This window comes from Pseudorasbora parva, chromosome 1, assembly GCF_024679245.1.
Source record: "Pseudorasbora parva isolate DD20220531a chromosome 1, ASM2467924v1, whole genome shotgun sequence".
NCBI lineage: Eukaryota > Metazoa > Chordata > Actinopteri > Cypriniformes > Gobionidae > Pseudorasbora > Pseudorasbora parva.
In genome coordinates, this window is record NC_090172.1 from 57,294,024 (window position 1) to 57,307,746 (window position 13,723).

General features: G+C 36.4%; 1 protein-coding gene across 3 annotated transcripts in view; it reads left to right on the forward strand.

Annotated features, from left to right (window-relative positions):
• The window catches only part of LOC137078689 (calpain-5-like), a 33,833-nt gene that overhangs the window by 1,970 nt on the left and 18,140 nt on the right, over nt 1-13,723 (forward strand). For all 3 annotated transcript variants that reach the window (XM_067446229.1, XM_067446248.1, XM_067446238.1), the window contains 4 exons: nt 6,057-6,222; nt 10,808-10,939; nt 11,730-11,941; nt 12,093-12,285. In XM_067446229.1, the coding sequence (XP_067302330.1) occupies nt 6,058-6,222; nt 10,808-10,939; nt 11,730-11,941; nt 12,093-12,285 (702 nt within the window). In that variant the 5' untranslated portion in view covers nt 6,057. The remainder of the gene's footprint in view (nt 1-6,056; nt 6,223-10,807; nt 10,940-11,729; nt 11,942-12,092; nt 12,286-13,723) is intronic.

The window sequence follows — 13,723 nt, forward strand, 5'->3', positions numbered from 1 at the left end:
GTGACAGATTGTGAAAATTGCAGCGCATCTGACTAACCAGAACAGCCTGCGGTGCAAAAGCAAATCTGCATAGACAAATAGTCCGAAATCAAACCTGAACAGTGTGTGTCGCAAGTTTATCCACAAAATATTAATATGCGTAGACTAAATACAGGGAAATAATTGGAGATGCATATTTTTATTTGTTATTAATGAAATATAAAAGTGTTAATAACAACATAAGTGTTGCATTAATAGTAGCTTTAGCTTTTCTAATAAAAGGGGCCTTTCAAATAAAAATAATGTTATTAGACATGTACACCGGTTAAGAGATGCATTAAGAGAACTGCAGCCAGCATCGTATTGCTCGCACTCGTACTCGTGCTCACGTTATGAGACTGAGGGTGCTTTCACATCTCTAGTTCGGTTCATTTGGTTCGAACCAAGGGCAAAAAATTATACATTGTTGCATTTTTCAGCTTTTTTGGTTCCTATTCACACCACACTGGTCCGAACCAGTTGAAACGAACCAAAACGCAGGCAAGTGACAACATCCACATCACTCATTGGCCATGGCGTATTTCCTAAACTGCTTGTCGATTGTTCAGAATTTACCTGTGGGAAAATTCCAACAGAAGAGGTAAAGCCAGCAAACTATAATTTGTACCTGGCCATAATCTACTACATTGTGTGTATTTACCACAGTATGCAAACAATACATTTCTATAATGAAGCGCGGATACGATGTGAAAACAACATTCTAATGCGCCACAAACGGCGACCGCACATCGCTCGTCACTTCAAGCGGAGGCGTGCATTCATTATTCTTAACTCATGCTCAACTACTGAAAATATTGCCAACGATCAATCAGGTAATAATGTCATGCTCATAATGTCAACGCAGCTGACTACGGCAGCTGGTTTAGTCCAAAAATGATCAGTACTTTTGCAGTTGGTTCTGTTCGAGGTCGGATCACGTTCTCACCACAAACAAACCGCTCCAGAGTTCGTTTGAAAGCGTACCGAGACCAGCTCTTCAAAGAGGTCTCGATAGGCTTGTTTGGTCCGCTTTTGGTGCGCACCCAAGTGCGATTGCTGCTTTCAGACCTGACCAAACGAACCGCACCAAAGAGGGAAACGAACTCTAGTACGATTCAACCGAACTAAATGAAGCAGGTGTGAAAGCACCCTGAATATGATTCAAGGTCCAGATATACTCACGACCGCATTTCTCTTTCGTTCTTCACTTCAAAGTAAAAAGACATTGGAAATAACTTTGCATACTGTTAACAAACTTTTAGGCACTGCTGAGCGTGACGTTTAGATTAATATATACTGTATTTTTCTGAATATAAGGGAATAAAATAAAAAATGGATCTGAAAAAAATAGTTTGCCTTATATTCAAGGTCTTGACTTTTACACGTCATACATCCGCAAACATTAGGTGGCGGCAAATACGTGTAAAACTGTGCCAAAAACAGTGTGTCAGAGTGTAATGTTAGAAAATCATGAGCAGAAAACAATTAAAATGCACACAGTCCAAGAAAAGCTTACTGTATAAGAGCCATGTGACTCATGTTTGCGTGCCTTATTGACGCGACCAAACTTTCCCTGTGATTTTAAAACATAAGACGGTACCCAAATTTCAGTAGTACTTAACTGTTAAAAGGGTCCTATAATGCCCCTTTTACAAGATGTATACGTTTTTGATGTCCTCGGAGTGTGTATGTGAAGTTTTAGCTCAATATACCCCACAGATCTTTTTATGACATGTTAAAATTGTCACTTTTTGAGGGTGAGCAAAAAACGAGCCATTTTTGTGTCCCTTTAAATGCAAATGAGGAAAAGTCAATTGAATTGGGCTGAGCTTCAAAAGCTTGTGTTAGCAGCTCTGATTACCTCAGGACGCACTGAAAATGTCAGAAACCATTCAGCCTTTTTTGTTCAAACCGGAGTCGGAAAAAGATGGAGAGACTCAAAAAGAAGTGCCATGTAGAAAGCAACAGGATGTTTCTGAATGGTTCGTTGATAAATTTATGTAGTTGATGTGAAGTTAACTATTGATTAGCATATTCTGTCATGATAATCTATAAATCGCTCATGTGGGAACTGTTGTAAGGTTCCTTCAGATCCTGAGAATATCTGCTGCTTGAAGATAGAACAGGTGTAGTTTAGTTTAATTACGTTTATAACTTATGTTGTCTTGCTTTTATGACATGCTTTTGCATTTGCGTTACATACTGTATTGCAATAAATGTGAAAAGATGCGACTGCTTGAGTAGACTTTTAAATGTGCTATCACAACAACTCTTCCTTTTCTTAACATGGCCTCACCCACTTTGTTTCGTGTTTCCAGGGGTGGGGTTTATGTACATTTACATTTATGCATTTAGCAGATGCTTTTATACAAAGCGACTTACAACTCAGGAGAACAGGAAGCGATCCGTCAAGAAGAGGCAAAGAAACACAAAAAGTGCCCCAAATACCAAGATTTGTATACTGCTCAGAGTAGCAAAAACCAGAAAAGTGAAGAAGAAAGGTTTATTTTTTAATGTAAGATTAAGTGCTCATGGAAGAGATGAGTTTTTACCTGTCTTTTGAATGAGCGAGTGATTCTGTCGTGCGTATGGAGAACGGAACATCGTTCCACCAACCAGGAACAATGAAAGAAAAAGTTCTGGAAAGGGATTTCATGCCTCTGTGACATAAGCTGAGCGAAGGCTTCTGGTGGGGGTGTAGACTCGTAGGAGTGAGTCGAAGTATGCGGGTGCTGAGCTTGTGGAAGATCCATAAGCAAGCGTCAAAATTATGTAAATTTATATCAGTAACCTGTGAATAAGCTCGTAGTCTCTACCAACCGCTTGTTGTCCTTAAAAGACATTTCTTTATGTATAAGTAAATATCTCCCTTTGCTTTGAACTTTGAGCATCGTAACTTTGCATATATTGTTTATGCTCAAACAGCAACATTACACGATAAAAGTAAAAAAAGTGAAATCATAATCAACCACCCCTTTAATGAAATTTTGGTTTTCACTATGAGATTGATTGCCTGATTGTTATATAGTTCAGATGGGCTTCGAGTTGTTATTATGGTATGCCAAAAAGTGATTATTTTTACATTTTACCATTAGTACTTTCAATAATTCGATGCTAAAAGTTCCGTCTTTCGGATGAGACGTTAAACCAAGGTCCCGACTCTCTGTGGTCATTAAAAATCCCAGGATGTCCTTCGATAAAGAGTAGGGGTGTAACCCCGGCATCTTGGCCAAATTTGCCCATTGGCCTCTGTCCATCATGGCCTCCTAATAATCCCCATATAATGATTGGCTTCATCACTCTCCTCTCCACCAATCAGCTGGTGTGGGGTGAGCGTTCTGGCGCAATATGGCTGCCGTCGCATCATCCAAGTGGATGCTGCACATTGGTGGTGGTTGAGGAGATTCCCCCCTTCTATGTAAAGCGCTTTGAGTGCCTAGAAAAGCACTATATAAATGTAATGAATTAATACAAACATTAAAATATGAAAAATATGCAATATGAAAATTTTCAAATAAAAAGCCTTTTCTTTATAAAATACACGATCTGGTGTTCAAAAAGCCTTTTTCCAAACGGTAATCTTGCAAGGGGGGTCGCCTTATAATACGGTTGGTCTTATATTCGGAACAATACGGTAAATATGTGCTGCATGCTTTTCTCTTAATAACAAAAACAACAAAAATGACAGCGGTGAGAAAACACCAGTTAAGAAAGCATCTGATAACAGCGATGTGAATATTAGCACCAGCTCTGCAATTCACCTGCCTTAAGTACATTTATGAGGTCACTAAAATTACACTTATGATGGTTTGATTATAAAGTATATTTGAGACTATAAACTAGCTCTGGCTATGGGCGACTATAGTTTGAAGCGTCATCACATCCTTTTGATTTTCCCGGCAAAAACGAGTCAGTCTACAGGCATTCACAGACAACCTAGGAAGTTGAGGAAGGTCTCAATTTTTAAGTTGTGCTACAAGCTGTTCACATATTGACAATAAAAGTGATTGCCTAAAGCCCATTTAAATGATCAAAGATAACTTTTTTTTTTTTTAAATGGTTCAAAAAATGTTGTTTGTTAAAGATACTCAGATCATTTAGTATGTTTCCCTCTGAGAGGTAAGAGCACAGTGCTAGTGTTGGTCTGTTATTTGGACACAACTTAGATCCAGAGGACACACACATACTAACACAAACATGCAAACACTCATAGGTGGCTCATATACCAGCACACTTAGTTAGCCCCTGGCCTCCCTGTGCCCCTTGCCAGACCCCCAATAGCTGAAATGTCCCCCTAAATCATATCCATTTGCGCATACACATACTCTTGCACACAAACACACTTGACTGGAAGCTTGACTTTAATATATCCAATAGATATCCAATAACTCTTAAACCTTGACCCCCAAACTCCTCATTGAACCTCTCTAAACACAACTCTACCTCTAAACATGTCTTATTTAGCTGTTTTACCTACAAAGGGACTCCTGACACATTAACCTCTCCAGGGCATGTCTAACCCTTCTCCATTTCCAAGGGAAACTACACCGTCTGCAAATACACCGTTACCCAATCATCCCTGAAACTGAAGCTAAACTCAAGGTTACAGAACAAGACTTAACAACGCTTTACAGATTCTGATGGCCGTTACTGCTGTATGTGGACAAAAGCATCACTTAAATACCAGAAGATTTTTATTTTAAAAATCAAAATAACTGAACTGAAATGAGATATAAAAAATAGCATTGGCCCTTAAATATATTATTTTATTTTACTTTGGATAATCAGTAAACATGGGTTGATTTAAAATCTATATCATGTAGATCAATGAAGATTAAATTATTGGAATTAAATAAAAATAAAATGAATTCTTGGAAATTAAATGTGTGTGTGTGTGTGTGTGTGTGTGTGTGTGTGTGTGTGTGTGTGTGTGTGTGTGTGTGTGTGTGTGTGTGTGTGTGTGTGTGTGTGTGTGTGTGTGTATATATATATATATATATATATATATTTATATATATATATATATATATATATATATATATATATATATATATATATATATATATATATATATATATATATACACACACACACACACACACTAGAGCTGCACAATCGAATTTGTAATCGTAATCACAATTACGTATGTCTGAAATATGTAATTGTTTAATAAAATGTACCGGTAATCGCAATTACACAAAAAGTCCACTCCTGTGCGTAATGTGTTAGTTTTTTTCTACATGTTATCTTAAGTTTTTTTTCCCCATTGTTTAATTTTTCTTTTTAGTATAACATAATATATCATGCATATTATACTTTTTTTTAAATTAAAGAACATTTTCAGCTTGTTTCTTTTTATATATCAATATAGCATGCAGTCGCTTCAAACTATTGTTATAAAGCTATTCAAAGCTTCATTCAATGTTAATTGTTATAATCGTAACTTATAATCACAATTACAATTTCAGGGGAATAATCGACAATTATGATTTTTGTCATAATTGTGCAGCCCTAATATATACACACACTATATTTATTTTATATGTTTTATTTTATACTGGAATAATTAATAAACATTGCTGAAAAAAATGTAGATCAGATATATTTTGGATTGTTCTGAGAAATATTTATATTGATTTATATTAGGATAATCGGTGAACATGTAAAAAAATGGTCATGTTGATCAGATGTATTTTTTTATTGTTCTAAAAACTTTATTTTAATTAAATTATAATTTTTCTATATAAATGATTATTATTATTATTATTTTAAATCATATAATTATTGAACTCAAGTTGCACTTGACATTATTTATTTAAACTGTGATAATCAGTGAACATGGGTTGATTAAAAAAATCTTTCTATCTATTGCAATTCATGTAAATTACATTTTACATACATTATTTTACTGTAATGTAACTATATTTAACTCCGATATATCCATTCCTCCCCCTCCTCATTTCTCCTCCCTTGTCCACCCCTTCTCTATTCTTTAAACCTGTCCTCCTTTGCTTCTTTTCCACCTCTCCCCTGTGTAGTATGCCAGAGAAAGTGTGTAAGTTTCAGGGTCAGTGTTATCATAAGCTGAAGAGATCGTGTCTGAGGCGAGGAGCTTTGTTCCAAGATCCGTTCTTCCCTCCTTCAGCTGAGTCACTTTTCTACAAAAGAACGCCCCCTCCAGGACTGACGTGGAAGAGACCCAGGGTAAGAGGAACTAACCGAAACTTGTTGCTTTGTTATGTATGTGTCTATGTGCTTGCATCAACTTTAGGAAGTGTATTATCAGGTATGGCCTCAAGGATTTTGTTGGGGCTAAAAGATTCACACCATTATATTGGGGAAAATTTACTGAAACAGTAATTATTTTCTTTGTTTGCTGCCCAAATGCAGTCTGTACATAAGTTGTGTGGCAGGTCAGTATACTGTAAAAAGTTATTTTGAAAAAAAGTTACCTGGTTGCCTTAAAATTGAGTTCATTGAAATTAAAAATTTGAGTTAATACAATGAACTATTTTGAGATTCGACAACCTTTATTAAAATATTATTAAAAGATTTTGTAAGCATATTGGGTAATTGTGTGTTTTATTTCTGATGATGCATTGAAACATGACAAATAGTGCAATTTATGATTTATCTTTTTTTTAAGTGGTTCAGATACAATAATATTGAGTTTCTATTCATTAAACCAATTTCCTTCATTGTATGAACTCAAATTTTTAATTTCAATAAACTCAAAATTAAGGCAACCGGGTTACTTACTTTTTTAAGTTAAACCAACAAAACATTTTACAGTGTAGTTTCTGACCCTCTATATCAGTGAGAGGATCTGTCCTGGACACTCTTGTGATCTAAATGTGGCTGCGCAGTCAGCAGTGTTAGAGATATGTTTAATTAAAGGCCTTTCTGCCGGCTGCAAGGCGTCGGTAACCTGACTCTGTGTGTGTGTGTGTGTGTGTGTGTGTGTGTGTGTGTGTGTGTGTGTGTGTGTGTGTGTGTGTGTCACCTCGCACATATGGCTTTAAATGAGGGAGATTACCCACTATTTATTTTACATTTACACATGATATACTGATTAAAAAGAGAACAATTAAATCAATATGCTAGAATAAAAAAAAAACCATTTAACAGAACATAATTCAGAGAATAAATTAATACAACGTTAGTATTTTTCCATTACTTAATACTGTTATCTGTTACTTGTCTACTAATGCTAGTGCTAATTTGTGAAAATCCCGTTTTTTTAGCGATTAAAATTGAATTAAAATACTATTGAATTAAAACAACATTTGATATGCCATTTAAATGGCATTTTTTGTCAATTAATATTCTCCTTATATGTTATGTTTTTTTCTATTTATTATCTAGTTTTGAAAAAAACAACAACTGTATATTGCTCTAAAAACATGTCTTAAAGGGATAGTCATCAAATCATATTATAGTCAATTCTGTCATTAATTCCTCACCCTCAAAAAGGATCGGTTGAGCGGTTTAGTTGAAAGTTTCTGAAGAGACTCAATCGCTTTATATGATGAACAGAGTGAATTTAGGCTTTTATTCACATATAAACATTCATCAACTCACACATCAGTTGTGGTAAACAGAAGATCAAGCATGTTCGCTTGACGTGTGAGAACCAATGAGGTTTGTTCTCATGTGTCAAACAGGATGAATGAGATTCTCTTTATGTTCACTGATCAATGTTTAAATGCAGGGACGTGCACAGGGGGGTTGCTCAGGTTGCCCGGGCAACTGCCCATAAAATCGTACAATGGATGCAGAATTTCACGTAGGCCTAGATACAAAAAAAACAAACAAACACAAAGCCTCATTCACTTCCATATTCGGGTACCCGTCCGAAAGTGAAAGTCAAGCAATTGCTTGGGGCCCCGAGCTGGCCTGGGGCCTCAAGACAACGACAGGTTAAGAATAAAATGCAACGACAAACTGCTTGAGCGCCCCTTTGATAGTCAATGCAGTAAAGTGCAATGACACTGTTATCGGAATCCCCCTCAAGGGGGCCCTCTCAGTCGTCGCTGACAGCAGCCACCCAACCACGCGATCTCTGCTGCCGGCAAAATACAAAACCTCCTCGGCGATCATGAAGCCGAATTATGCTTTAGGAATCCAGAAAAAAAAAGAGAAAAAACAAGATAGTGGTAAGTGATAAATTACACTATATAAAATAGCTCTATTTGTACAAAAATGGTGTAATTTTGCAGCAGGTAGGCTAGCAAAAATATGTTTATGTTAGCTAACCTTACCTGCCTGACGGCAAATGGAATATGGTTACATACTGTAATATGTTTTTAACTGAATAAGGAAGACGCAGATCTGTTCCAGAATAACTGTTTATCGTATTTAATGACATAAAATTGCTATAGCTTTGTAATAGGTTTTGATGAAAGTGGCATAGCATGCTATACTAACTATTTTTATGCTATGCATAAATAACCTGGAATAGTTAATATAGGATTAACTATTATAAACATTATTTAACCAGAAAGAGGCAGAGGAACATGATTTTTTTTTCATAGCTTATCTTAATTTGCTAGTGTCGGGATATATGGTAGTAACAGTTTATGCAAATATGATATTATTTTTATAAGTTACCAATGGATCTTGAACAGTTACTTTATTCTGTGTGGCAATTTTTACACTGTTGCATTTTGAAGTACAGTATCAGAATGTTAGGGGTTAACAGCTTATGACCCGGAACCAGTAGTGAAGACATGAAGACAGAGTCAGGATTGCAATTAATTAAAAGAAAAATTTACTTAAGAATAGTTTGCAGTTTCAAACGCAGAAGCCAGCTTCAAGTCTCACAAGGAGTTCGTAGGCCGCGATCCCTCTCTCACCGTCTCATTGCCTCGCCCTGTCGTACATACAATTGTCCCAACAGTTATACCATTTTCAAGGTCTTATCCACGTCATTACTGCAATGTGGATGGTTCTGATTGGCTCAGAGACAATGCACAGTCATGGTAAATTTCCACTCGAGTCAGTTAATCTGATGCATGTTTACACTGACGTGTCACTTGTTGACGCTTTCACCGCGGAATTAGGCCTGTAATGACCTTCCAGATCTGGAGCAGGCGCCAGCTTGCCCAGAACAACAAGTCCACCCATCGCTTAGGGTGCCCATTGTACACCATTCTGATCTGTAGCATAGAATATTGCGCACATACACAGATACACAGTCTCTCCAAGGTTGGAGCTGATTAAGCTCCAGTTCTAACTAGTTCTTACCAAAACATACTGATAACATGTGCTTTCCTTTAGTGAGAGGGACACACAATAGTACAGGCAATATTCATCTTGAGTCTTTAGTGTTTCAGTAAAAGGAAATATAAAAGGAATAAAACATAATAAATTAAATGAAAGCCAAATCCATATTTCATATCTGGAAGCCGGGCAAACGCTGTTACTGCACTCCTGACATGTTAGGGGTGTGTGATACCTCCAAAATCCAAACACATGACCTTGTTGCCAGTGTTTAGTGACACATCACACATCTCTAGGCCAGACCCTCAGTCACTCCTCAGAGACCAAATACACACTTTAGAAAACAAGAAACTAAAACAAAATCATAACTGGATAGAATCATTATAATAATATAGGATAAATATTGATTAAAGTTTTGATTATGAAATTAATTAGGATATAAATATATACAGGTATATTGAAGCGGCAGTGGATTTCAGAATCCCCCCCTTCAAGAACAACCCACATGTTTTACTGGTAACGTTACTGTTTATTAACTATTTAACAAGGTATTATAGTCATCCGTTGCAACTTTATAATAACCATCCAGATAATGTTTACAAACCAACTAGTAACCCTTAACAAAGTGTTAGGAATATTTGGTCTGTCTATCTAAGTAATGTTTATAGATGTTTTAAAAATGGTTTCTTAAAGTTTTACAAAAAATGTTTAATCATTACCCGTTTATCTGTAGAAGGTTAGCCATGCCCATTTTGCTTGGGGCCCCCAAATTCCTTCTAACCGCCCTGGCTGAGCCTGCATGAGCGGCACTAGAAGGAGATTGTCGCGGTTGTCGGGTGAGACTTAACGTTGTCGGAAAGGTATAACAAACGGACGATCATAAACTGTTGATGGCAGTTAAATTAATATTGTCTTTTATTAGACTATTGATATTGACTGGTTTGAGTTCCTTATTGGTATAGGCAAGGGAAATGGCCTCAAACGCACCATAATGCAGGAAATCACATCTACGAAATAAAAAAAATTCTTGGGGGAGAAACCCCCAGACCCCCCTGCAAAAATTAGCCCCACCTATAATATTTTTCCTGAGCAGAACATAAATACCACTAGGGGGCATTGAAATAATAATGATAATTGCAATAACAATAGTATGTAATTGGACCGATGGTGAGGGGTGGGGGTGGGGGGGTGCCCTTTTTTAGGTCAGAGCAACTGCTCCTCAAAAATCCTGTTCACGTCCCTGTTTAAATGTGATTAAAAGTCTGAATTCAATCTGTGTCGCCAAAAAATTTGGACTAAACTGCTCAATTCATATAGATTACCTTTACGTTTAGCAGTTGGTAAGCTGCCAATGGAGGGACAGAAACCTCTCAGATTTCATCCAAAACATCTTCATTTGTGTTCTGGAGATATTATGGGTTTTTTGAAAGTATTATGGGTTTGGAACAACATGAGGGTGAGTAAATGATGACAGAATTTTTATTTTTGAGTGAACTATCCCTTTAATAAAATGGATCTAATCATAAACACATACAATTAGTTTGAGGGTCTCTTCTTTTATACCCAGGAACTGTGTAAAGACCCTCGACTATTTGTGGATGGGATCAGCACAAGGGATCTGCACCAGGGCAGTCTGGGTAACTGCTGGATGGTGGCAGCCACATCATGTTTGGCAGCAGAATCATCGCTCTGGAAGAAGGTCAGACTATAAACTCTGTGTGTGTGTGTGTGTGTGTGTGTGTGTGTGTGTGTGTGTGTGTGTGTGTGTGTGTGTGTGTGTGTGTGTGTGTGTGTGTGTGTGTGTGTGTGTGTGTGTGTGTGTGTGTGTGTGTGTGTGTGTGTGTGTGTGTGTGTGTGTCTATATATATATATATATATATATATATATATATATATACATATACACACACATGCACATACACACACACACACGCGCTATATATACACACGCTGTAAAAAAATGTTTTAAAGAAGAAATGACTTTTATTTAGCAAGGATATATATATCCTTGCTCCTATATATATCCTTGGATATATAAGGATATATATATATATATATATATATATATATATATATATATATATATATATATATATATATATATATATATATATATATATATATATATATATATTAAATTGATATAAAGTGACAGTGAAAACATTTATCATATTACAAAATTCAAATAAATGCTGTTATTTTCAACTTTCTATCTTAAAAAAAATCTTTTATCACCTTTTCCACAAAAACAATAGCACAACAGTTTTCAAGATTGATGATAAATAAATATGCAAATCATCATATCAGAATGATTTCTGAAGGACAATGTGACTATGAAGACTGGAGTAATGATGCTGAAAATTCAGTTTTGAAATCACAGGAATAATTTTCATTTTAAAATACGTTAAAAAGAAAATATACACTATATATTGTGTATTATATATTGTATACATTTTTTACTCCTTACTTTTGGATTGTCCCTTATTCAGGTGATCCCAGACCACGCTGAACAGGAGTGGCACCCGAAGCGCCCGGATCTGTATGCTGGAATTTTTCACTTTCGTTTCTGGCGACTGGGCCAGTGGACGGATGTCGTGGTGGATGACCGTTTACCGGTCAGCGATGAGGGAGCGCTGCTCTTCTGCCGTTCTGCAACGCCGCGGGAATTCTGGAGTGCTTTGCTGGAGAAAGCCTATGCCAAGTGAGACACTTGTGAAATAAGGCAGAATCTAAACATATACGCACTTTCAAAAAATGATGTGCTAGACTAGGACTTCTGAAAGTATGTCTACTCCAAGCTCCTTTATTTCAAAATCCTATTATTACCTTTCTCTCTCTGTGTGTTTTTTCAGGCTCAATGGGTGTTATGAGGCTCTAGAGGGCGGTAATACAGCCGAAGCTCTAGTTGATTTTACTGGTGGCGTCTCTGAACCACTGAATCTGAAACCAGATGAGCTGATTGACCGCGCTGACCAGAGAAAAATACTGTTCCAGACACTAGCCCACGCACACAGCCACAAAGCACTCATCACTTGCTCCATTCGGGTCAGTTTTTACTGTCTAAACCAGGGGTCTTCAACTAAAATTGCTTGGGGTCCAGTAAATAAACCTTCCTCACCGGCCGAGGTCCGGACAATTATATACCTAAAAACATGAATTGATGTCTTTTTGCCAGACTAAAGAAATTAGTGTAGATTAAAAAAAAGTGTCTTTATTGAACAAAATATAGTATGTTCTCATATAGATAAACATGTCTTTTCATATTGTTAAAGCAAACATAGGTAGTCCTTTAATAAATGTATCTCATTTTGAGGTTGGTACAAAATATCTAATTCAACCAGTAGCCATGTCTGACAAAAAATGATTAATGAAAAAAAGCCTTAATCTCTAAATCTGCACTGAAAATACATTCATTTCAGCATTACTAGCAACTAAAGTGCTTTTCCTGCTGTACTGAGATAAACAGTAACAATCAATGAACACAAACCCTCCTGGTTAAAAAACAAAACGGGAATCTCATAACATAATTTTATGTTCATTCACATGTATGGTCTCTACCTAACTAAATGTAGGCTATCTTCAGCACTGCTCTCTCTGTGCTTCAAATTACACTGGTAAAAAATCATTAGCAATATTATCCAGAAACACAAACAGGTAAAAATAAAGTGCCACCGGTGTTGAAAAAATGAAAAAAGTGCAAGAAACATTTTATCTCTTTATTTCACCTGTTCCTTTAAATCCAGAAAAACGTAACTAACCTCAAATAACATTTCAAAAGGCTGAGCTGAGTTGAACTTAAAGACGGTGTCATGACAAATCCTGTCCCCCTGTGAAATTGTGTCCGCTGGTAGCGGTTTTAAATGCCTGATCAAAAGTTGTTATACATGGTTCTGGACAATCAATTGTTTAAAAATAACTAAATAATAAACTAATAAACTATGAATTCATTGCCACACTAAGTACACACGCAAAACATTCATTTGAAATATATAATTGATTGCTATAATGGGAGCAAAAACATGTTCTGAATTATATACTTATAAGCACTTATAGCTTCAGTTATATACTACTAATATATGAAACATATGCTTTGTAAGACATTAAAGACTATTTTAACACAATTTAAACAGCAAAAATCAAAACGCGATTGTGTAAGAATTGTAATCAGGCTCTGAACAGATTACCATTTAATTTCTTTCAGCCAATAGAATCGCTCTGGGGGTCCTTGCGGACACGATTTCACAGGGGGACAGGATTTGTCATGACACCGGTGTGAGATACCTGAGACGCGGAGCTGAGCTGAGCGTCCGGTGTGCGACCCCTTTAACGGTCAATGCAACCGTGGCAACAAAGGAAAAAATGGTTCTACTGATTTGCCTGATATAAATTTTATTATTTATTTATTTATTTTTAAAATCGCATTTGGCATTTAGTTGTTTCATTACGTCAAAAGGCTTCGCGGTCTGGATCTGGACCGGAGTCC